We start from the raw sequence: 26,909 nt of genomic DNA, 5'->3' as shown, positions 1-26,909 counted from the left end.
GGTACTTCATTTTTTACATAAACTACCTCTCACTCCAGTCACATTAGGCTATAAAATACAGAAATATGAAGTGTCTCTCTTACTGTATGAATGCAAAAACTTTGACTATGGTGCTGTGCTGCAGTGTGCTGGCTGAATGTTTTTGTGTTCTCCAATTCCCAGTTCAGCAAAACATTTCAGTGGATTCTCCTGCTAATCTGCATCACAAGCTGTAACTTTTACTGCCAAGCGTTTTATGAATACAATGAATTAATGCACCAGCCCCTAAAGAGAGAAATCCACAGCAACTATCCCCACCCTAGAACAACATGGCCATAGTCCCCACATCTTATGGGATTCTCCTCCCTGAACCAGAACCATCCTATGAAGCAGGCAGAAAAGTGGGCCAACTGCCCAGGAAACCTCAGGCAGAACTTGCTCCTGATTGCTCGAGGCAAACTGAGGGGAAAGAAGAGGCACCTGGGGATGACATCAGAAGGTCAACAATGGTCACAGGTATCAAGCTGGATGGGTAAAAATCAGGAGTGGGGTGTGCATATATGCCTGGCATGTTATGACAGCTGAGGAAGGGGAGCTTGTCCTATGCCCAGTGCCAGTCAACTGAGCATTCTGAATAATGCCAGATAACAAAGCTTTTACTTTGCACTTGAGAACTAGATACATATATCACACTGAAAAGTAGCTTGGGAGAAAATGGTCACACTTGAGAAATGAACTGTTTCCAAACCTAAAGCGTGAAAAGAAAAATATCCAAATGTTAGCACATAACTTCAAGTGGAAAGAGACAGATACATAAACGTGTTTACTACAGGACCAAAAAAATTAACCAAAAAAACTACTTACTTAGCCCTGTAATGATGGGGCCATTCCCTGTGGGGCCCTGACCACCAGTCCCTACACCAGTCCCTCCCACACCTGGAGAAAAGCCATTTCCTCCAGGAATTGGAATGAATCCTGTTCCACCTGGACCATAGCCATTTCCATTTCCACCAGGAAGGAAGCCGTTTGCTCCTGTGCCACCAGGTCTGGTACCACCTACAACTGGAATGCCATCTATGCAAAGCCTCCGATATTCATCTACAAAAAGTAAACCACAAACATCAAGATGCATCATGATATTGTTTAATAAAGAGACAAAAATATACATTAGTGTGTCCATTTGGAAAATAAAATCCTCATTCTAAAACATTTTTAAAACTGAATGGAGATGTTGCCTCTACAATTGGCTTTGAGTATAAATAACCCCTGCAAATCTAGTATATTATATTATTAAATTTACTTCCTGCCATTCAATCCACTCCATGCAGTTTCATCCTAGTGTTAGAAGTGGACTTTTCCCCAGCTTCGCCAGCAACATCATGGGATACTCAAACAGGTACAGTAAGACAGATGACAACTACGAAGTAAGGCCAATGTGGTGTAATGGTTAGTGATTAACTAGGATTTGGAACACCCAGTTTCAAATCCCTACTTAGGTACGAAGCCTATTGGGTGATCCTTTGCCAATCACCCTCTCTCTCAGCCTAACCTACATCACAAGGATGTTACTACTCTAAGGGACAGATAAAAATTAAATAGACAGACAGAAGCAAAATATCTTGTACTGTACTCTGAAAATTCAAATTAGTATGAAGAAATGAAATGGTAGCTGTTTCTTTCAATGCAAATGAGCATGGACTCCTGAAAAGAATCCTACTTATCAAAAAATGTTTTCTTTATAAAGGATAGCATGGAAAGCATTTGTTATAGATGTAATAGTGCCCTTTGTGTGATTTTGTATTTTTATGTATTTTTTTGTATTGTATTATGATTTTATTTTTGTTTTGTTTTTGTTTAATTATAAAAAAGCAATAAAAAAATTTTTTTTAAAAAAATGTGTCCAACAAGAGATTGGATCTACGTAAGAATTGAGCAGGTTGTGAGGAAAAAATTTAAAGCTGAATTTTATTAGAACTCTTCTCTCCCCCGCCCCCAAAACTGGATTTTAAAACAATCGAGATATTATTAAGCCAAACCTAATGGGCATCATCAGGGTGACACTAACCAGAATGGGCATCTAAAGACACTCACCAGAACTTCTGACAGGACACATCTCTGGAATGGACCCAAGGGCCCAGCATCGCCCAGATTCACAGCAGCACTGCATTTTGGTAAACCTCCCAGGAAGTTCTTGTGCACAGCGGCCGTTCACCAAGCTAGAGAAACATGTTCCTGCTCTTTGATCTGGATATTGAGAATGAGAAAATTAGTAGTAGACCTTTTGTATGAGACATTTTAAAAATTTTCCTAATCTAAGAACAGCATTTAAAGAAACAGTGTAAACAAATGTAAAATTAATCAACATAGAAAAAGACGCTTGTGGTGGTGTGTGCTATAATTTTGGCTACTAGAGAAGTTCATTTGAACTTCTCTAGTATGGTGTAGTGGTTAAGAACGGTGGTTTGGAGTGGTGGAGTCTGATCTGGAGGACTGGGTTTGATTCCCCACTCCTCCACATGAGTGGTGGAGGCTAATCTGGTGAACTGAGTTGGTTTCCCCACTCCTACAGCCAGCTGGGTGACCTTGGGCAAGTCATTCTCTCTCAGCCTCACCTACCTCACAGGGTGTCTGCTGTGGGGAGGGGAAGGGAAGGTGATTGTAAGCCGGTTTGAGTCTCCCTTAAGTGGCAGAGAAAGTCGGCATATAAAAACCAACTCTTCTTCTTTATTTTGGTTTGTTGTTTTTAGAAATGCACTTATTTTTGTTTCATTTGTTGCTGCATTCATTGTTTTTTGTTTTTCCATTGGTTTCAATGATCAATACATTTTAACTGGGAATACTGCTAAGTGGTATCTGCTTTGCTTTCCATCTAATTGGAATGGAACTTCATCAAAGGAATGATCCTTTTCAAACTTCAGGCAGATGGGGGAACACGCTTTAAAAGTAATTTAAATTCTCATTTACAGAGTGGGAAGAGGCCAATACCTGATACCTCCTGAAGGCAGGCAGCATTACAGAGTAGGCACAGGATGGCATTTGGACTCCAAAAAAGGAAGGCAGAGTTATACAGTGGGCACACAGGATTGCATCTGGCACCTCAAGAAAACTGGCTGAGTTACAGAGGGGGCAGAGGGAGATCCTGGTATGCTAAGAAAGCAGGTTTTGTATTTAATGTTGGGGTTGGGCCATTCTTAGAGATGCCAGAGAGACTGCATCCATTTCCGCCATGCCCTTTCCCTGAACTGAGGGGGCAGCACCTGTGCCTTAATCTTAGGCATAATTCTTTTTTTCTTATTATTCGGCAGAAAACTGAATAGTGTTTGGCGTAAATTTCATGAACTATGTGTAAACTTTAGTGAACAACATCAACAATGCTACAGAAACTGAATTAATGTATGCACGCTCAGTGTCATTAATAAATACTCACTAGTCTTCATGTACATCTCCATCTAACAGTGAAGGAGGGGCCATCTGCAGATACTTAAATCCACAAATCAGGCCCAATTGCACAGATTTTCTGCAAACTTAGAAAACCCCTTGGTTTGCACAAAAGTCAGAGAATCTCAAACAAAAATAGAGGGGGGGATTAAATTACCCCAAAACACAGTAAGGTTGTCTGAACATGTACATAGAATGTGATTCTGTCAGCTGGCCTCATCTCCCTCTTAGAAGTGGAGGCAGCAGATGGAGGGTAGGCCGTGCCTGGCAGCTGAAGGAGTAGAGGCCTTTGCCACCACTTAAGCTAGGCAATGGAGACTGTAAGCAAAAGGGGAGAGAAAGGGAGGAAGAGCCGGGGGGCTGAGGCAGAGGTGGCACGCCTGGTGGGCAGGCAGGTAGGCAGGGAAGGAGGAGTGGGAATTGCTGCCCTCCCCCCTCTGAGCTGCACAGGGGGGAACGGCAGGAGCCAGTGAGTGGTTGGACCAGTGAGCGAGTTGGGGAGAGAAAGAAGGACATAAGGTAACAAGAGAGAGTGTGTGTGATGGGAAGGATGGAGAAAGAAAGAAATTAACAAGTGTATGTGTGTGAGAGGGGAGGGAGAAAGAAAGAAAGAAAGAAAGAAAGAAAGAAAGAAAGAAAGAAAGAAAGAAAGAAAGAAAGAAAGAAAGAAAGAAAGAAAGAAAGAAAGAAAGAAAGAAAGAAAGAAAGAAAGAAAGAAAGAAAGGAAGGACAGTTTGTGGGTGTGAGTGAGAGAGAGAGAAAGGAGGGATGGATAAAAAAAGAGAAATTAAGGACTGTGTGTGAGAGAGAGACAAGAGGGATGCAAAAAGAAAGAGAAATTTACAGCAGTGTGTACATGAGATGGGGCCCTGGGGGAGGGGAGAGTGTGTGTGTTTCGAGAGAGGCAACGGGGGTTGGGGGGACAGATAAAGAAAGAAAGTCATGGGGGAGGGAGATTGAGAGAGAGAATACCAAAAGAGAGAAAGGCCATTTTTGCATGATTAATTTTGATGTTCGCTCAAAGCTCTTTTTTAAAAATGCAACTAAAAATGCCTTTTCACGGTCCTGACGCAAAAGAAGTTCCACTCCCCCCACTCGCCTGCTCCTTTGTTCCTGTTTGCATATCCATTAGCATATGCATAGCTAACACGTCTCTGTTGTTTTGCATTGTTCCTTGAGGGGGATTGTTCACGGCAAACACCAAAGTCCGCGTTAAATGGGCTCTTTAGTAATGCAAAGCAGGTATGCGCCGGCTTCGCAGTCACTTCCAGAATGACGGTTCAGCATGCAAAATTCAAAAAAATATGTGGGGCAATTAAGCCTGGAACGTGCTGCTAATTACCTTGCAAAAATGGCCAAAGAGAGAGAAAGTGAGACAAGAGGTGGGGGGGGGGGGAGAGGAAAGGAAGCAAAACCAGAGGGAATAGGATGGCCACTTCTGCAATTTCCTTGCAGGTTTCCCCTTGTTTCAAATAATAGGAATACAGGAAACAATAATATTTGCAGATTTAAAGAAAATGACTAAGCTACTCCTACCAGTGAAAAAATTTGTGTGCGTGTGGGGGGGGATTTCCAGTGATTCTTCCTCCATTGAAGACCTCTACTTGGTCCCCAAGTCTGTTTCTAGAGGTCCAGCTACCACCAAGAAAACAACTTCTGAAGGGACAGCAGGATGCAGCAGGACAACAGGATTGGAACTATCATGTTATTTTAAGAAGTTACTGTTTTTATTTGTCTATAAATGTATTAACATCCCCACTATCACTATTGAGGTACCCTACGTCACTTCCATGTTTTCCCTGTAAGTGGCAAAGACAACACTGAGTTCCCCCTCCCATGTTCCTGCCCTCAATCCTCCCAGAATGCCAGGCAAGGCCTGGCAACCCTGTCAGGGACTCAGAGCAAATGTACCTCTTTGAACTGTAACAGTCTTACTGCAAATGTAACCTGACATAGCTTTTCTTAGAGTAATTAGTCAGAATGGTTTGCAGCTATTTTCTCAATGGGCACTAATTTTTCAGAGACAGCTTCCTGATTATTCTGTAAAGTATCTATGGGAGTTTGGAGGAGGTGACTCTTCCTAGTTCTCCCAGAAGGTGCGTGTGAAGAAAAAAACTTGACATGGAATGCAACTGTTTCATAAACTGACAAACATATCATGATTTATTTTGTTTTAATCAGTAGAGACAATGGTTGCTCTTTCTTCAAACACCTAGCTGCTTCTTAACAATTAGTGCCTCTGATAAAGCTATAGACAACCATTCTGAACCTTAGTCATATTTGGTAGTGGCAATGCATAGGCCTATGGACTCGCCTTCACTCCATCTTTCAAAGTTACACTCTTTATCAACTAGAAGGAATTAAGAGTGTAGCCTCCACTGTCTGTTTCCCCAGCCCTTCCTCCAGTTTCATTTGCCATCTTCCTTCCATTCCACTTTCATACGCACACCTTTTCCCCAGTCACCTATTACCCTCCCCCTTTTTTGCTCATTTCCTAACCCAACCACCTGCTTAATCTTTCCTTTTCCCAGCACCCTCCCTTAACTCCATACCCAATTCTTCCCTGCCATGTTCTTCACCCTTCCTGGACAGCTACCCTCTTGATACCCACTTCGTCTTTCCTCCTCCTGGCAGCTTTCTCCACTGCCATTTCTTCCCCCATCATTCATTTACTTTCCCCCTCTCATACTGCCTGCACTTCCTCCTTCCACCCCCTTCCATACATACCTCCTTTCACTGTTTGATGACATTTTGAAGCAACCCAAACTGCTACCTAAAATACTTTTTTGTTTCACTGAGACATCTGCTCATGAACAGACACCACTTTTACTGCTTTGGAGTTTTTAAATTTTCATATTTTTCTGCAAATCTTTATTTTAATGTATGGTGTGGGGGGCATACTTGGCTGTAAATATATGATATGCACTGCCAGATCAGCTACATCATATTTTTATAATTTTTAGGGGTGTGAATTTGACAAAGCCCAACCAGGAGAAGAGTCAAAAATTCCTTATCGGTATTTTTTGGCCTTTTTTGGGCTGGAAAAAAAATGTGGCTTTAACCTGTAGCCAGCAATACTGAAAAATCCAGCTTTTGGGGGATCATTTCAGGATCGCTGGCTACAGCCACTAAAAGAAAAAACCCCACCTCTGCAGGTGTTTAAATCCCACCCCTCTCCAATGTAGTCTATGGGGAATCTTTCGGGGGGGGGGGGTATTTTTAAATGAAAAGACACCAAATTTCCAGCATAGCTGCTGGTGATCCTCCTTAGAAGAACTCCCATGGTTGGTAAAGTTTGGGTCAGGGGGTCCAATTCTATGGGCCCCCATACATCCTCCATATGGGAGCCAATAAAATTGGACTCCCTGACCCAAACATGGGGGGGTTCTTCTCAAGAGAGTTACCAGCAGCTATGCTGGAAATTTGATGTCTCTACCCTGAAAAACATGCCCCCCGAGCCCCGGAAAGATTCCCCATAGACTACAATGGAGCGGTGCTATTTGTATGAATAGTTTTCAAACACTACCTTTGTTGTTTTAATCACCAGAGACAAACCACAAAATACTGAACAAAAACCAGAATTAGGGTCAATGCATACTAATTTGAGTTTTCGTTTTGACCACAGCAGAGGTATTTAATAGTATGATTTAGCTTTTCATGTCTGTTCACAACTATTTGAGAATCAAGTTATCTCCTTGAATATATGCAAATAGAAACTCACACAAAATATATTGAGGTAGGCTGAAATGCACTTGCAAATTCTGTTTCATGACCATTGCATTTAAGATCACTGCTCCATTACAATGGAGAAATTACAGAAAGGCATCATTTTTGTGAGATAGAAAAAGACTTAACAAATCAGTTAATAGAGTACAGACCACATGAAAAGTGCTAGGTAGGCAAAGATTAAGGATTACTGAAATGGCTGTTATCTAGCTTTGAGAATGTCAGAATTGTCTGTTACACTTACCAATGCAGTGTGAACCATCTGTAGATGTCACAAAGCCACGTGGACAGAGGCAAAAATAACTTCCAACAGTATTAGAGCATTCGCCAGCATCACAAATTCCTGGAATAAGGCTGCACTCATTAATATCTGTAGATAGAAGTAGATGAAAAATATTTTTATATAGTTTTTATTTCAAATATTATGATCTATGCTGTTACCATCACACTAGTAAAGCTTGCTAAGTATTGGACTAATACATCTTTGATTTTCTTTTCCTCCAATAGTTTACCTCTGGGGGGGGGGGGACATTGTGGCAAAGCATCTCTTCCCGTTTCCTCTTTTAAAAAAGGGCAAAGAACAGATGTAAACCGGCAGAGTTGGAGCCTAGAGATTTTTACTGCTTAGTTAAAATGGACACTATGAAATGTCTAGTAGGGGTGTGCAATCAGATATTGTCAAACCTAAAAGTCATGTAACTTCCCCATTATCAGATCAGACAGGCAATATTCAATATAGCAAAAAAGCTTCCTCATAGCTTTCCAAACAATGATAATTTTCATCCGAGGCTTATTCTGTTCTCTGCTTGCAGTTTGTTCATACTTTCTGCAAAAGGGAGGGATGGGGAAAAGATAGGCAACTCTACAGCCAATCTAACTGTTGAAAGGGATTAGTAGAGCTGCCCTTGCCCAATCATGCTATCCTAGGCAGCAATTTTCCTCCCATTGCTCCTTTGGTGGCGTGGGCTGTGAAAATGCCGTGAATTACTTTTAAGTCCCCTGCCTGCACTGTGCTTGCAGTATGCAAACCCAGGCCTGGACTTTGGACTCCTACGCTGGACCCTCACCAGGGCTAGAGACTGGTTTGATTTGCTTTATCAGCAGTAGATAGCTTTTCTGTGGTATTTCACTATGTAAGCATTGTGTGAGTTTGAGTTCTGTGATTTACCAAGTGTAACCCATGCCAATATTGTGGACTTTAGGACCTGGGGAGCTCACAGAGCATGAACAGTTAGATACGTTACTAACTGCATCAGCCCCACCCCTCAGTCAGTTGGGCTGGCAAGGAAGAGTTCAACTGAGGGGACTAATCATTTTCCTTTACAGGTATGTGTGGGCCAAGTTAGAAAGAAAGGGGGGCATTAGAATTTTCCCTGTAAGAATTATGATAATAAAAAGGTTTTAAGGTATAGTTTAAACTCTTAACCCCTCAGTCAGTTGGGCTGGCAAGGAAAAGGGAAGCCCAGAGTTCAACTGAGGGGACTACTCATTTCCCTTTACAGGTCAGACTGGAGAAAGAGTGTCTGCAGCAGCTTCAGCAGCAGGATTAATCAAAAACAAAGGGAAAAACAGCCCTGCATTTTGAATTAAAGTTATGGACTTTTCTTTCTTCCTCTCTTTATTATTGGGAATTGTGTGTTGTTTACCAATGTTCTGAGTGCCCTTCCTGAAGGGTACTGAAGATTTTGTATAGTGTGGCTATATTTATAGTAATTATTTAGTTACTTAAAGTTGCATAAGTTGTACTGTTACATTAAATGTTTAATAAGTTGTATTAAATGTTTGCTACCTTATTATTTTGAAGCAATTTCACATTTGTTCACAAGGGGTGATGTCCTTTTATTGAATTTAGAAAACACCCCCCTTTATCCTCTAATAGGGATTTGTGTCACTAGGATTGTGCTAGGTTACTTTACTAGGTTCTACTTTAAACTGTTACACTGGACTTTGGACTCCTACATTGTGAGTTTGAGTTCTGTAATTTACCGCGTATTCCTGACTTTCGCCAGCGGCTGCAGCCAAAGGCCTTTGGAGGCTGGCAACGGCTCACACCGGCGCAAGGACCTACAGCACTGGCATCAGGAAGGCGCACGCTGGCGCTTGTGGCCCCAGCGCCGGCATGCAGGGCCAGACGCTGGTCTCTGGCCTCTGCCGTGGCAGCGCTGGGCCCGTACGCCGATGGAGCCTGCTGACGGTGTGTGGACGGCAGCAAAGGACGTGGCGACGACCCGGGAGGCGTTCCTATGGTGTAACAGCATCCCGGGTAAGACTGTTGATTCAATTTGTCCCCAACCGAAAAAAAGCCAAATTTTCCCCGATTCAGCGGTTTCTAGTTCGCATGGAACCGAATTTTAAAAAGTCGGTAAAACAACAAGCCAAATTCGGCGAGTTCGGGGTGATCACCGAATAAATTCGGCAAATTCAGGGGCTCAGGGGACCCTTCTTGCAAGAACCCCTAAGTTTTGTAAAGATTGGGTCAGGGGGTCCCGAGATATGGGGCCCGGAAGGGGTCCCCCCCAAAATTGCCAATTAGAATAAAGGCATTAAAACACATGTGCGCCTTTCCGCGGCTCTGGGGGGGCACATTTGGAAGTAGAGGTACCAAAATTTCAGCGTAGCTTGAGGAGACCCTTCTTGCAAACCCCCCAAGTTTTGTAAAGATTGGGTCAGGGGGTCCTGATATATGGGGCCCGGAAGGGGTCCCCCCCAAAATCGCCAATTGGAATAAAGGCATTAAAAACACATTTGTGCCTTTCTGCGGCTCTGAGGGGGCATTTTTGGAGGTAGAAGCCCCAAAAGCTTGCGGTGACCCTTCTTGCAAGAACCCCCAAGTTTGGTGATGATTGGGGCAGGGGGTCCCAAGTTATGGGGCCTGGAAGGGGTCCCCCCACCCATCTGCCCATTACAGCCTTTAAAAACACATTTGAGTTGGGCCGTACCATTACCCCAGCCCGGGGTTCTGGTTGCCTCGGCAGTTGGGCTGTACCATTACCCCGGCACGGGGGTCTGACTAAAAGGCAATTAATCCCGAGTTGTGGGGTCCCCCCATCCACCCATTGGAATGAATGGGAGCAGGCAATCCTTAATATGCATCTGGAGAGCGGCACATCCAAGGCAAAACCTCCCGTGCCAGAGAGTATGTGTGTGTGAGTCTGAAAGAATCATATTGGATTACTCCTGAGTCCTGACTCCCAGTCCCTGCTTCTGATAGAAGAGAAGAAGACATCCACAGTAAGACCCATTTTTTCCTGTGTGTGTGTATGTGTGGGGAAGATTCTGTGTGTGTGTGTGTGTGTGTGTGTGTGTGAGAGGGGGGAAGCCAAAGGGGATGGGTTTACCTGTTCTGCTGGGGGTGGGCTTGATTGCCTCTGTGTGGGACTGTGCTTTCTACTGTTTACACCGGTTGCCAACTTCGTGTGGAGTTAACTGTGAGTCAGTGAGTCTTTCCCTGGCTGGTTCCTATTGTTTCCAAAGGGCTGTGCAGCCCACTCCTGTTGTTTCGAATGGGCTAGCCTGTCATTCGTTTTAGTACATCCCCTGTAATGTGGAGTCAATGCAAGTCAACCAACATTCCCCTCTCCCATTATCTTCAATGGGCTGGGCAGCCTCTCCCATTGCTTCCAATGGGCTGACTTGTCATTCGTTTTAGTACATCCCTTTTAATGGCTTTATTCCAATGGGCAGATGGGGGGGACCCCTTCCGAGCCCCATAACTCTGCCCCCCTGAACCAATCTTTACAAAACTTGGGGGTTCTTGCAAGAAAGGTCCCCTGAAGCTACACTGAAATTTTGGGACCTCTACCTCCAAATATGCCCCCCAGAGCCGCGGAAAGGCGCAAATGTGTTTTTAATACCTTTATTCCAATTGGTGATTTTTGGGGGGACCCTTTCCGAGCCCCATATCTCAGGACCCCCTGACCCAATCTTTACAAAACTTGGGGGTTCTTGCAAGAAGGGTCTCCTTAAGCTATTCTGAAAGTTTGGGACCTCTACCTCACAAAATGCCCCCCGGAGCCACGGAAAGGCATTAATGTGTTTTTAATGGCTTTAAACGACCGAATTTTCCCCTGAACACCAAATCTCGCGCCAAATTCCACGGATCCGAATCGGGGGGAGTTCGGACTTCATCATTTCCCAAATCAAAACGGGCCGAATTTTGCCGAACCAGAATTTTACCCAAAAAAATTTTCAACAGCCCTAATCCCGGGAGGCATTCCCGGGGCATTACAGTGCCAGCGTATCTCACGTGCAACCCTATGAGGGTTGCACGGATTTTTGGCACCAGGCATTCCTCTCAGGAATGCGCTGTTAATATGGGGTTTTATGTGCATGTTGATGTGGTTTAAAATTCAGTAAGAAAGTGGGGGATTAGGTGGGTGAATGAAGTGTGTTATGATTGGATGGTAGCCTAGGGGGCAGAGTTGACTAGTTTGTTCAGAAGGTTTGGGAGAAGGGAGGAGAAAGTTGAGTGGGAAAAGAGACTGAGTGAGGCGCTTTGGAGAGTGAGAGAAGCTTGTGTTCTTTGTGGAAGTTATTAGCCTAAGTGGCAAGTGAGGGAAATGAGCCTTTGTGAAATGAGCCTGTCTATTTAAGGAACTTTAGAGAAAGAACTGTACCTGTCTGAAACTGTCAAGGAATTGAGCAGCCACAATTCCTTGTCCAAATCATTCCTTGGTTCAGGCCTGAATTTGGGCCTGTTTGAGTCTCAGAGGCATTTTGGTACATGAAGGGTGTCTTAAGGCCCCTGGAATGGTTTACACCTCTGTGGATAGTGTACAGCTGGGAACAATCCCAAGTCAATTCTCCAAGACCGGAGAGCAATTAAGGAAACTACTGACTCAGTAAAATGAATGGCACCTGCCAACAGCCATGGCGGAGCCAGATTGGCTATGAGCTCAACCCAATCTGGGTCCGAAGGATAAACATCTTGTGTTTGGGGGCTAGTTTAGAGGGGGGGAGAGGTAGTTGTCAGAATGCTGGTGGGCATGGAGACTATCCCCATGTTACCTTTCATTTAGCAGGAAGGACTCTGGCTGTTTGATTCTCTGAATGCCATCCTGGATGCCAAGACTGGTGAGGTCCAGGGAACTGGGATGTACCCCAATTATTGGTTTGGTCTACCAAGACTCTGCAACACCTAAACCTTACTGTATAGTTAGATGTTTTGTTTAGCTTTGTTATTTTTAATTGCTGTGCTTATGAATATTTTAAACTGGAATGGAGTGCAAGTTTGAATAAATTATTAACCTTAGTTTTGTCTGACTCCTTAACGTTACTGGCTTCAAACTAAATCTAGTGGTCCTGATTGGGGCAGCACGCTTACCAAATCAAACCCTTTTGTTATTTCCACCTTGCAGAAGAGTTTCCCTGCAAGGTCGATGTGTTTTTCAGTTCTAAACCGTGTGGGTCAGCCTGAGGTGACCTTGGCCTCAGCCTGAATTAAGTCTTAAGCAAGGGGGGTGGCAGCTACCGAAGATGCTGAGTGGACTCAGCGGGAGTTTTGTTACCCGATTGCTGGCAAAACAAGGTGGGAGGGTTCACAGAGCTGTGGCTCAGTAAGGAGGGAGACCTTCTATCCTAGACAGAAACCATTACATTTATGAACCATACTGAAACCATCACGATGTTATACTTCTAAATAAACTCTGTTTCTGTTCAAGAGAAAACAGCTTTTTTATTTAGAGTAAAGTGAATTAGACATTACTTTTACCTCAGAGCCATCCCCACACATTGACCATTGTGTCATTCTACCAAATATAATTAAGCCATCTTGTTCTTTTGGTTTAACTAAGATGTCTAAGGCGAGATACTTTGGTGGCAGTGAAAATAAGTAGGAAATGCTAAGGAAAGTATAACACACATAACCTCAGAACACTACAGAGAGGAGTAATTACAAGTGGGGTCTCAGAAAAGAAGCAAAATGTTACATTTTTCTTTCCCCCCTCGAGTGGGGGTAGTTATGAAGGGGACACACTTGTGTTTTCTGAAGTGGGGGGAGTTGCTAATTTGCTATTAACATGCTGTTCTTATTTTACCTGTTCATTTGATGTGGGAGGTTTTCCTGGGGGATATATTTAGTTAAAATTGTTGTACCAGAAATCATTTTTCCCATATGGGGAGAAGGGTGGCTGGGGGCACATTCTTCCAGGGGCTATGAAATCAGACCCCTTTGTCCAATCCACTTGAAACTTGGGGGGGGGTCTTTAGTCAAGAGGGAGCATAGGTTCATTGACATTTTGGTGTCATTTTGTGCAAAAATAGCCACACTGGAAAATTCACCATTTTCCTGCCATTTCCCCCCATAAGGAATTATAATAGAAGGATAGGTAGAGGTGCCTTCCTTAGGGTGCTGTAAAATTGAATGTCCAATTCACTTTAAACCTAGGAGGTCTTTAGTACAGAGGGAGGACTAGATGCACTGAAAGTTTGGTGTCATGGGGTGAAAAATTAGCTGCTCTAGAAATCCTGCCATTTCCCCCCATAGGAAATACTGGGCAGGCATCTGATCTGACATTAATGAAAATGGAAATTTTCCCCAATGTGATATTCTGATACAATAAACACACTCCCAACATTTATTGAAAATGATAATTCTGACCTTTCTGAAATTATTACACAGTTTAAACAATTATTTTCAAGTGCATACCCCTAATATCTAGTTCACTTAATCATACAACTGCATCATTTCTAATACCTATCTTCTAATAAAGTTACAGTTTTATGGTGACTTCTGGTAATGTACATCTCTTCATAAAACCTATCACCATTCTTTAAGATGCCAGCTTTCAGGTTTTGTAACACACTTGGAGGTGGGCCCAAGTTTAAACTGGTATTAATTTCAATCAAGTTTAAGCCAAGTTTCCATAAAGCTTGAACTGACTTATGTTTTCCATTTTGAAGCTATGTGAAACTCTGTGGGGTTTTCATGTCTCAATCTATAGCCAAATAATTTTCCCTCAGCTGCCTTTTAAGTTGGTTGAAAAGGAAAACTAAGAGTATTGTCCTCAAAAAACAAGAGAGGTTCTCAAATCCTCTGACCAATTTCATTCCTCACTTAAAAGGTGCTCAAAAGTTGCAGCTGGTGCAGAATGCAGCAGCTCCTGCCTCCTCGACCCCCAAGAGCCTATTACAGTAATATGTTTGCACTGGTTTCCTTCATCATTCTGGGTACAAGTCAAGGTGCTGGGTTTTATGCTCTAAAGCTTTACATAGATTGGTCTCTGTAGAACTTAAAGACCACTACCTGCTTTGTGCCTCTTTGTTTTTTTAATGCTCTAACAAAAGTATGAATAGCACATGGATACTGAGGCCTGCTTAAGATATTATACTTCTGACCTTATTACTTTCAGGAACCCAAAAGGAAACGAACTATCTCCATGCAGTTAGCCATCTATGTTTACTGGTACCCAAGTGGTCTGAGACAATTACAGTCTATCAGGGGAAGCTGCCATTTTCATGATTCTTCCCTGACATAGTTGGAATTTGCCTAAAGAACATAGGTGCCATCTCATATAAACAACTAAAAAGGTAAAGGTCCCCTGTGCAAGCACCGGGTCATTCCTGACCCATGGGGTGACGTCACATCCCGACGTTTCCAAGGCAGACTTCGTTTGCGGGGTGGTTTGCCAGTGCCTTCCCCAGTCATCTTCCCTTTACCCCCAGCAATCCGTTGGGATCGAACTCAGGTTGTGAGCAGAGCTTTTGACTGCAGTACTGCAGCTTAACACTCTGCGCCACAGGGCTCCTGAAACAACTAGAAGTGCTTATACTAGACCAATGATGCTAGGAGATCCATGATTGTATCTTCTAGCCTCCTATACATCCCCAATTCAGATCAGGACTGCAAAGAGAACAGAGAGGGGGTTCAATCATTCTATCTCATCATGATTTTGCATCTTTAAACATTCCTCTTTGCATGTTTTTTAGGTTTGAAAAGTTGTAGGTGGTTTCAATGGGTGAAACTGTGGATGGGTGGAAGGATACAATCATAAATAAACTGGATTAAAGTTGAAAGGATGTTCAGTTGTTGATGTGAATGGATGCAAAAGGAAAGTCTGAAGCAGTTGAACACATATAATAGGAACATAGAATGTGAGAAGTATGAATCAGTGTAAAATCAAAATCGTAAAACCAGAAAAGTAACGTTTAAACATTGCAATCCTGGAAGTGAGTGAACTAAAGTCATTTTCAATCAGAAAATTTCTAGGTGTTCCTCTCTGGAAATGACAAACAGAAGAAATGGAGTTGCTCTAATAGTGAGACTAGGGGTAGCACTACAGTCAGCAGCTAAATTGCAAAGTCTGACTAAATAATATTAATCAGACTTCATGGAAAACTTATCAACACAACCATCATTCAAGTTTATGACCCAACTACGGATGCCAATGAGGAAGACATTGAAAGCTTTTATGCAAGTGTCCAGGAAGAAACTGATCGCACAACTAAACAAGATGTGCTGATAATCATAGGTGACTGGAATACACAATTAGGAAACAAAGCAGTATCAAATATTGTTGGAAGATTTGAGCTAGGAGCACGAAATTAAGCAGGAAAGTGACTCAAAGAGTTATGTGAAGACAACAATTTGTTCATTGCACACACATTTCAGGCAACCAAGCAAACAATTGTACATGTGGACATCACCAGATGACCAATAAAGAAATAAAATAAATTACATGAATTGTGGTACAGACCATGAATTGTTAATATTGAAAATTAGAATAAAATTGAAGAGAAACACCAAAACATTTACAATGCCAAAATACAATCTACACAACATTCTTGAAAAGTTTAAAGACCTTGTAAAGAACAGATTTGCATTACTAAATTCAAGTGAACAGGAATCAGAAGAACTATGAGCTGAAACCAGAAATACTGTAATGGAAGATTATGCAAAGATTATTCTTGTAGTCAAAAGATATGAAAAGTCTCGATGGACGATAAAACTCTGAAAATTGTTAAAGGTGGACGAGAAGCAAAAGTACAAGGTGACAGAAATATAATCAGAAGTCTAAATGCAGTGTTCCACCAATTGGAACACAGAGACAAAGAGAACTATTATAGACAGTGCAAAGGAATAGAACGACAAAAAAGGAAGAACAAGAGATCAGTTCCACAAGATCTGAGACTGTCTCACACGAATAAAGCGATGCTCAAAATCTTACCAAAAAGATTGTTACCATATATGGAATGAGAAATGCCAGATGTTCAAGCTGGATTCAGAAAATGAAGAGGCACTACAGAGCAGACTGCAAATTTACGTTGGTTACTGGAGCATACAAGAGAATTTCAGAAGAAAATCAGCATGTGTTTCATAGATTGCAGCAAAGCTTTTGACTGCGTGGATCATTGAAAGCTATGGTTACTTTTAAAAGAAAAGGTTAAGCTAAAATATCTGATTGTTCTTATGCATAACCTGTACTCTGGACAAGATGCTACTGTTAGGACAGAATATGGAGAAACAGAATGGTTTCCAGTTGGCAAAGATGTCAGGCAAGGCTGTATTTTATTTCCCTATTTTTTCAATCTATACAAAAACATATCATAAGGAAAACTGGACTAGATGAAGGTATAGTGGAAATTGGTGGAAAGAACATTAACCATTTGAGATATGCAGATGATACATTAACATGGCAGAAAACAACAACTACTCATTAAGGTTAAAGCAGAAAGTGCCAAAAAAGAAGACTTGGTTTTTATATGCTAACGTTCTCTACCACTTAAGGAAGAATCAAAGTGGCATACAATCACCTTCCCTCCTCCTCCCCACACCCTGTGAAGTAGGTTGGGGTGAGAGACCTCTAAGAGAGCTGTGACTAGCCCAAGGTCACCCAGCTGGTTTCATGTGTAGGAGTGAGGAAACCAACCTGGTTCACCAGATTAGCGTCCGCCACTCATGTGGAGGAGTGGGGAATCAAACCCGGTTCTCCAGATTAGAGTCCACCGCTCCAAACCACCGCTCTTAACCACTACACCATGCAGGATTACAGCTGAACATCAAGATAACAGTAATGACTATTGAGGAATTATACAACTTTAGAATTGATGATGAAGAAATTAGAATTGTTACAGATTTTCAATTCCTTGGCTCAATCATTAACCAGAAGGGAGACTGCAACCAAAAAATTAGAAGGAGACTGAGACTGGGTAGGGCAGCCATGAAGGAGCTAGAGAAGATCCTTAAGTGTAAGGATGTGCCGCTGGTGACCAGGATCAAGAAAATGCATACTATAGTACATCCCGTTACTATGTATGGGTGTGAAAGTTGGACAATGAGGAAAGGTGACAGGAACAAAGTTGATTCATTTGAAATGTGATGTTGGATGAGGCTTTTATGGATACCATGGACCACCAAAAAGGCATATAAGTGGGTTCTAGATCAAATCAAGCTTGAACTCTCCCTAGAAGCTAAAATGACAAAACTGAGGGTATCATCCTTTGGTCACATTATGAGAAGACAAGAGTCACTGGGAAAAAATAATAATGCTAGGAAACATTGAAGGCAGCATGAAAAGAGGAAGACCCAACATGAGAAGGACTGATTCAATAAAGGAAGCCACGGCCTTCAGTTTGCAACCAGAGCAAGGCTGTTAACAATAGAATGTTTTGGAGGTCATGAATTCATAGAGTTGCCATAAGACAGAAGTGACTTGACAGCACTTAACACACAAACAGATTTTAAAGGCTGCTATAAATTTAAAACACTGTATGAGTTTTTTTTAATGTTGTTACTTTTCCTGACTTTTAAAAAATATTTTAATAATTTCACTAACTAAACAAATATATACTACATCTGAGTCATATAACATTAAGAAATCACTAAGCCTTTGCAATTTCTCCCTAATATTATAATACTATAACAAACAGAAAACTTTGGGAATAAAAAGAAACTGTCAAGAGTACAAACTTTAATTAACCTATGCATCCACAGGAAATGGACAAGGGTACTTGTTCGATTAAGTTACCATAGGTTTTGTGCACTCAAGTTATTTAAACAATTTTGGTCAGCAAGGTATTGACAATGTAATGTGAACACTTATTCACATTACTGCCAGGAAAAAGGTTTCCTTTAAGCAAGCTGAAGCACATCTGGTTCTTGAAGTCTAAAAGGTGAAAAAGAAATTAAAATTGCATGACTACTAGTTTATTTTCTTTTTCAAAAAAATTGGCTAGTTAATGTCAAAGTAATACCACTCCTGTTAAAAACTGGCATCTTGCCTAAGCAAGACTTTTGCCCCTTTGTAATGTTTGATCTGGCTTGATGTACTGGAGGAAGGGAAGGGAGTGGGCAGAGTGCTTACTGGTGAGAACACTTCTGTAAAAAAAAAAATTAAATAAAATCCAGATTAAATCAAAGAAACTTTTATCAACTGAGTACAGTGTGTAAATGTGTGTATGTCAGAAAGAGAGAGAGAGAGAGAGAGAGAGATTGTGTTAGAAAACACAGAAATTTACCATCACATCCATATTTCAGAAGTTATGCTACTGAGAAGTTGCGCTTAAATTTTGAAATTTTGGCTACAAGTAGCCTACCAAAAAAAGAAAAAAGGAGCCAATAAAGAAAACATATTCTTTACTATCTCAATAGGAATTTGCATTTGAAGCAGGTTCTGTAGATTATGATGTGAAAGTATTCTGTACATTGAATGACTACCAAGTCTCAGACATATTGTATGATTTTTATGCTCATGAATAATGCCTTATGGAATAGGATAATTAGCTTCTGCATATACATTTGGATGTTTTTTGAAGATCTTTATGAAATTATCTTGAGGTCATAAATGATTGATTCCATTTTGTATCAACTTTGAGAGACAATGTTCATGAACATTATAGAATTGCTGCAATATCAGCACTTGAGAGTGCTGAATGATGGACATTTTGCCCTCATATTGGAGTAGGACAGGAGGAGGAGACTCACCATATTGAGCTGGGAAGTAAAACATGCCTGAACTTTATTATAAAAATGTTATCTGGCACTCGTGGGGAATAGGGCTTGCCAGTTTGCTTGCAAGTGTGGCAAATACTCAAGTTGACTGCTCTGCCACTCAGAGGAATTGGCAGCAACCAAAGACACCCTACTGGGAAGACCAAGGAGACAGCCCCCACACCTGATAGGAACCTTCCCATTCCCCCCACAAAGCAGGCAGACAAGCATGCCAGCTGCCCACGAGCCCTCTGGCAGAGCTGGCCTATGACAGCGCAAGGCAGGCTGAAGGGGAAGAAGGCCCATGAGGATGATATCAGCTTGTTTTGCCAACTGTCAAAAGCCCAGTAATGGATGGTGACATCTTGCTGGCAAGCTGAGGGTAAGCTGAGTGGCAGTAAGGCACACGCATGCCCAAAGACAAAGGGGTATGGTTGCTGTGAGGGAGGAGGTGATGCTGCTTATCTAAGATAATCAAGTTTGTACTTATATAACAATATTTTATGCAAGAGTGTAAAGTTCTATTACTATATTTTATCAGCCAGATGCTCACATGGTGTCCTATTTTAGGAGACTTCTATTTTAGGAGACTTCTCTACTGAGATACAGGGGCTGCTTCTGTGTCTACTAAGATGTTGTAGGCTTTCTTTTGTCTTCCATTAGGCACCAGAGACTCCCATGACAGGCAACAGTTAAAAGGCAAAATATGCCAAAGAACCAAGAAAATTATCTTTTATGGAAGCTAAGACCTGATTCCCAAATCATACAATTATATTTCTTCCATAAGGCAAAGTCTGAGCAGTCAACTCACCTGTGTAGAACTTTTTATTAATTAGTTAATATGTGCTCTGTTCCCACTAGCATATACTTGGAAAGGTTAATAAAAAGAGAAGCTTGCCTGCCACATTCAAGGTCATTGCATTCTAAACACACAAGAATAATAATTCTGTAGGTTTAACTACAAATATATTTGAAAGTATATTTACATGGTTCACTAGACTTTCCAGGGCTCAACCCATGTGTAATGAGGAATATTCTTAGGTTTGTGGTATTCACATTACTGTATGTTAAAACATATAATATCTTGTTTTTCTAGCTGGTTCGTGCCAAGAATAGGTAATGTCTGCAACAATTTCAGGACCTGCCCTGTCTGTAGACTGAACATTTTTAAAACTTCATGCTGCTCACATAATTATAATTTTCTTTAATGTCAGTTAATGTAAGTTTTCTGCAAGTTGCACGTGGGGTATTCACTTTTTCTGCAGGAATATACTCTGTAGAACTGTTCACAAAGAAATAAAATTCCATCACTTATGATGACGACAACAACAACAACAACAACAATAATATATTCAGCCATCTCTCACCAAGGTGGGCTCTGGGCGGATCACAACGAGATAATACATATGCAACATGTGATAACCTAACTTTCAGTTAATTTCTTCTTATCTTATTCGACTCCTAGGGCATTTATGACAGGAACTAAAACAGTGCTGGGTCAACAGATACAAACATTTTCTAAATATATAATGCATTGCACAGGCCCTTTAACAACACTGGTCAAGATGCAGCAAGACAGGCTCAGGTAAGATGTAAAACATTCCTTTGACCTTCTTATACAACTTTCTCTGGGATCCATTGGAATGATTGTGTTCAGCACACCCAGCATCAGCTTCATCACACAGTAAAGATGTGAAATACAGGGAAGGATGCTTAGGAGATACCATATGGCTCATCAGTAAGCCAGCGCAAACCAGTTTTTAAAATTGCCGCAATTATCAGAGCTTCGCAGGACTGGGCAGTTAAATCAACACTACGCTTTGGAGTCTTCCATACAATAAATTAATTTTCACAGATGACTTCCTTGTGAATGTTATCAATGAGAGCTGTGGCATTTTAGTAGAAACAAAAGGAAAGTGCTAAGATTTTAATACAAAACTGAATGTGGTAATTGCATTTTTTCTTCTGTTCACTAGTAATAATTAACTTGTCATTCATGCAGGTTGATGTAGAATGCATATGAAGACTTTTTTTGTTCATTTCAGAGAAGGAGCAGTACCACACATGCATTCCTTACCCAAGTTAAGGTTTACGTAAAAAATACCCAAACTGAAATATAGTTATATACAGTAATAATTTGTGAAAAAGCAATGTTCCATTGTATAGCACAAAAGCCAAGAACACAGACACACTTACTTTGTCTATGTGATACCCGTACTCTGTGAAGTTATATTTAGCAAGTACAGCTGTCTTCACCTCTTTTTTTCTGCTGCTATTATGAAAACAGCATGTCCTCAAATTTTCACTCAGTAAAGACTGAAGGGTTTTTCACAGAGAAAATATACAATGTCTCTATTTATTATTATCACTAACTTTATTATTTATTCCATATCTGATTTATTTATGATACCATTCCAAGTAAGTACTTTTCTACCTTTGTACAAAATGTTTTTCTTTCATTTAATAAAACTTGAGTCATAAAAAAAATATATTGCTTGCATTTTTGTTAAGCTTAATTGGTTTTATCTATAGTTACAAATCTATTATTTCTTCTTTCTATTTTACTGTTCTTTTGACCCAATGGTCTTGAACAGATCGAGATCCATCACTCTTACAGGCAACCAGTGCAGCTAAATATTTATTGACTGCTAAGGTGGTTTACCAACCCTCATCTACAATGAAAAACTAGATGATTTTTGAGAAGGTACATTCACATAATCTATTAAGGAAAAAAGACCTTTCTCTCAAATCAGACCAGATTTCACACTCCAGTTAAATATGTTCTAAGGATTCAAGCTGACTAGATTCACATTTAACAAACTCTGTCTGAAAACGCTATGCCTGTGAACTGGCCTTTTAGTATGGCTGAGGGGAAACAATTTAACTGAGGAAGCATAAATGCTCTTCTATAATGAGGGATTGTTAGCTTAGGGTGAAAACGCATGGTCACTTTAGCCTCTGTTATTCCCTGTTTCAGCCAGGATTCAGCCAGGATCGAACACATGCGTTTTGCCAAACGTGCATTCAATCCTGGCTGAATCCTGGCTGAAACAGGGAATAAAGGAGGCTAAAGTGACCATGCATTTTCGCCTTTAGTCTGGAATAGCATAAGAGTAGGGAACTCTAAAGAAGCCTGGTGAGCATTCACAGAGAGCCCTCAATAAGGTACTTGTTCTATCCAAATTCAGTACTGATTTATTGGTTTTATGATGTCCATATATCTATTATTTATGATATTGAATAGAAGCAACTAACAATTTTAGGGAACATTACAGATATGAAAATACCTTGTCCCTGTTACAGTAGTCCCTTTCCCAGGGCTGTATCTGGGAATAGACTAGGAATGAAAGCCCCCTGTTTTTCCTTTTGTGGATATATTAAAAATGAACAAAAAAAAAGTTAATACATACATGGTTCACTAGTAAGGGTTAATAGATAATTCACACACACATAAACAAGCACATACATTTATATGCCAGGCAACAATATTATATTACCATGCTGTCCTGAAGAAACAGAATATTCCTTGAGCTGGCAGAGCATTCCTTGATCCAAAGGACTGAGACTTTTGGCCTTAATTTAATAGCAGAAGACGGAGCCAAGGGAGAGTGGTTGAACTTAGGGGAAGTTTCCAGAAAATTTCCAAGATGTTTAAACAGCCAAATGGGAAAAAGGAGTTCAGAATCTATACCATGGTCCTGAAATTGTTGAACAGACTAGAAGCAGGAGGAAAGCCTTGGCAAATTTTCAACAAGAGAACAATGAAGGAGAAGGAAGCAAGGATAAGAACTAAGATGTTTGAAGAACCACAGCATATGAAGCTGGGACTACAGAAGAAAACTCAACTCTAGTATCATTACCAAAGGAACTCTGTCAATAATGTTGTTTACCAACTCTTAATCAATGTCAGATAATGCCTATACAGAAGCTAAAGAACTTTAGCTTTTTAAAAAATAACCATGGTTGCATGTTATAGGATATAAATTGGGTATGCAGTTTCTCTTGGCCTGGGGGAGGGTGTTCATGCTGCGTAGTTGCCTCAGAATCTCAGATCTTTCTTGCAGCAGTTCCGTTTTCTCTTCCCTTTCCTTCTTATTCTTCACTGACTCTTCCTTTCTAATCCTCTTTCTTAGTCCATTGGCTGTTCTGCACCATCCCCTTTGATCTCCTAGCTCCTGGGCTACTTCTCCACCATCTTCCTTACAAAAACTGAACCAAATTAACTCTACCAGACTTTATCACAACACATTATAACATTTGAAGACTGCTAAACTTTTGTTTTTGATCTGGAACTAAACCCAAGGTTATTTTTCACTGATGTAACTTATTTATGATGGGGGATGAGATTTTCATTAATTCCCACCTCCCACCCCCTGCAACTCATGAACAACACAAAATTCTGTTCCTGGGGAACAGTATAGGCAACAAAATTGTGGGGGGGGGGGCTACAGCGGAAGGGGGAATCAGCAAAAAAAATTGCCTATACTTCTAAAGGCAGATAATTACCTCTGCAGCCAATCACTGTTCTTTAATTTAGTTATTTGTACTTCTTTTAAAACCATAAACCAACTTAAGACGATAAACACCATCAAAGTAATTTAGATTTACCTTCACATTTCTGTGTTACTTCATTCTGTTTGTGGCCAGTAGGGCACTTGCACTCATATGATCCAACTGTATTGATGCAGTTTCCCCCTTGGCAGATTCCAGGGATAGCCTGACATTCATCAACATCTGCAAAGAAAATAGGGAGTTAAAACTGGTTTGAATAATGAATGTCTTTAGGTCCTTAGCAATCCTATAAAATAACTCTTACCTGATTGCTACTACCACATACACAATGTACATAAAGGTTGGTAGCAATTTCACCTGATTGCTGCCACCACTTACACGGAAAGTATTCTAACTGATGATAACAACGGTAAGAAGGAGCTATGGTAGTGCATTTTAAAATATGCATTTGACCAGTTTCACTGTTTTATATTAGAAAATCATCTGTTCATTCCTTTACAAAAAATATATTGCTTTTCATGTTCATAAAAGTTTTTTTTTTCAAAAAAAGTTTGAAAATTAATTATTACATTTGCCTCAGAATCTCCCCTTTTATTTAGATGCATTGATGTGTGTGTAAAGTGCAGCCGACTTATACCGACCCCTGGTGGGGTTTTTAAGACAAGTAATTAAGCAGAGGTGGTTTGCCATTGCCTTCCTCTGCAGAGTCTTCCTTGGAGGTCTCCGGGTGCATTGATATTGATACCTATTGTTAATAAGAAATGTTTTATTTTAAAAAACATTCTCCATTCCAGGGATCTGGTGACCAAGGCATGAACAGTGCAAACAAGAAGAGTTTAGAAGACTTTTGGATGTAGTAATTTAGTTAAACACAGTTTATCATAACCATTGATTGCCAAACAATTTAAGTAAATTTGCAGTAAATGTTTATACTATGTTCCTAAAACTGTACTGAGTTTATTTAGAATAGTACAAACTCCCAATGCATCATTTAGACTAAAGATGAGGTAAAGCCATGTGCACTCCTGCACATCCTTCCCAGAAGATATAAAGTCTGACCTGTTTGGGAGACTTTAAATAAGGCTTGATTTGATCTTTCTTTCTTTCTTTCTTTCTTTCTTTCTTTCTTTCTTTCTTTCTTTCTTTCTTTCTTTCTTTCTTTCTCTCTTTCTCTCTTTCTCTCTTTCTCTCTTTCTCTCTTTCTCTCTCTCTTTCTCTCTCTCTCTCTCTTTCTGTGTGTGCTTTCCAAGTGCCCACCAAGTCTCTTTCAACTCATAGTGACCCTATGAATTGATTACTTCCAAAATGTCCCACCAGCCTTGCTCAGGTTTCCTACCTAATGAGAAATACTTCACATGTACAAGTGCACTGGATCTTGATTGTCTGAAGAGGCCCAAAGAGCAGTGGACTCTGCAACCATTCCACGTTAGAGGTTAGATGGTTGACATTTGTCTGTGTGGTGGCTGCAAAGCTAATCATTCATTGAGAAAATCTATGGCAATGTGACAATGACATTTATCTTGTGTGATAGCAATGCCAGTTCAGTACATTTAAGAGCTTCAACCCATCTACTAGCAATATGCAAACCACCCTGATCCGAATAGATACAGGCTGTGCCATAGTCCATATGGACAAAGTATGACATTGGAAGGAGAATGCTATTGCCACACTGCACCTTCATTTTCCTGAATAGTGTTCCATTGATTTGGCAGTATCACAAACTGAAAGTAAGGGGAAGCTTGTGGAAAAGTACATCCCTAGTTCTACTATTCCTTCCACATGATGAGCTGTTTCATACATGCTGGTTCATCACCTGAAGATTCATTCCTAAGTATCCGCATTCGTGAACAAGACATTCAAAATAAAACGACAGTCAACATTTTCATGTTACCTCACATCATTTCAAACCCAACAGGTTTGAATGGAGTCAACTCAGGCATTTGGCTTTATTCAGTTTATCTGCTCACATCATTTCAAACCCAACAGGTTTGAATGGAGTCAACTCAGGCATTTGGCATTATTCAGTTTATCTGCTGAATAATTAAATGGTGAGAAATCTAGTGACATATATGCATGCATTTGAAGAAGTCCAAATACTGTAAGGAAAAAAAATCTCTGTAGGGGGAAAAGTCTGTATTAACCACTCAAAGTTCTGTTTCATTAGAAACAAGGTATGTTAGTATTTCCAATAGCTTCTTTCAGTTCTTAACTGTAATGTACTGTGTTCGACCTTCGGCCTTGTATTTCAATGTGTACATAATAGATGTTGGTATCCATCATAAGTACACCTTTCATTTGCCCATGCTGATTATTCAAATGTAGCCAACTGTATCAGCAGGGCAGTAGCTAATATTAACAATTTACAGATATTGTAAGCAGTAAATTAATGACCGAACTTCAATATACAAGTCCTCTGGTGACCATTACTTCTACAAAAAGGGTCTCTGTTTCACTTTCTCACATGGGATTTCAAAGCTGAATGAGATGACGGTATTAAATAATTAAAATTAATTACTATGTTAGCAGGAAATAAAAAGATGCTAAGTTTTCCTCGCTCTTGGAAGAAAAAACATTTTAATGTTGGAGAAATATTATTAAATCTTTTTTCCCCAGTTTTAGGCCAATTTACAATAATATCTGTTCAGAAAAAGGAAAGGCCAGTGACATGTTATGCTGCACAGCTCTATGAATGTACTTTTTCTTAAGGCCTCAGAGAAGCTATTAATACATATGGAGATAAGTGCATAAATTTTGCTGGACACATCACACAGCTTTACACAGTGAGGGCTCTGAGTCTGTCCAATTGTGGCAAATTAATTTTCAGTGGTTTTATAGGTCACTGGTTACATGCCATGTTGGTTTCAATTTCTGCAAGTTGCTCTTTTAAAGATTATGATATTTCTCGTGCCACACTCTGAGAAGGGATTGTGGAATCGTTTGGCTGAGCAAACTATCAATGTTAAATCAAAACTGTATTACTTCAATTTACAAAATCCTGAAACAACCTGATAAGACACTTTTTTAGTTTCTCATACTGTCCAGTTTCTAATTATTTATGCTTTTAAGGATCAAATAAGCTGCCAAATAGCTTTGATGTCATAACAACACCAAATAATTTATTGTGCAGGCCAAGCTGTACTTTCCAAAAGGTTCAGTATGCTATACATTAAGTAGAATGTTTCCATGTGTTCCTGATTTTGATAATATCTGGCAAGTGAAAAAAGGCTCTTTTCCTGTGTGGACAGTTTTCTAAGTAAATGATAACTACCTATGAGATTTGAACACACACTTCTGAAAACAGCTATCTTTGACTTCTCCTCCTGATGAC

At 40.5% G+C, this 26,909-nt stretch overlaps 1 protein-coding gene across 1 annotated transcript in view; it reads right to left on the bottom strand.

The window, feature by feature from the left end:
• Positions 1–26,909, bottom strand: part of FBN2 (fibrillin 2) — a 206,065-nt gene that overhangs the window by 119,744 nt on the left and 59,412 nt on the right. The window contains exons 7-10 of the mRNA XM_056847979.1: positions 23,678–23,803; positions 7,388–7,513; positions 2,071–2,223; positions 844–1,077 (exon numbers count right to left, since the gene is read on the bottom strand). Of these exons, the coding sequence (XP_056703957.1) occupies positions 844–1,077; positions 2,071–2,223; positions 7,388–7,513; positions 23,678–23,803 (639 nt within the window). The remainder of the gene's footprint in view (positions 1–843; positions 1,078–2,070; positions 2,224–7,387; positions 7,514–23,677; positions 23,804–26,909) is intronic.

Source organism: Euleptes europaea, chromosome 4 (assembly GCF_029931775.1).
Source record: "Euleptes europaea isolate rEulEur1 chromosome 4, rEulEur1.hap1, whole genome shotgun sequence".
Lineage (NCBI taxonomy): Eukaryota > Metazoa > Chordata > Lepidosauria > Squamata > Sphaerodactylidae > Euleptes > Euleptes europaea.
The sequence above is the reverse complement of the archived record's forward strand: the minus strand, read 5'-3'. Positions and strand labels throughout refer to the sequence as shown.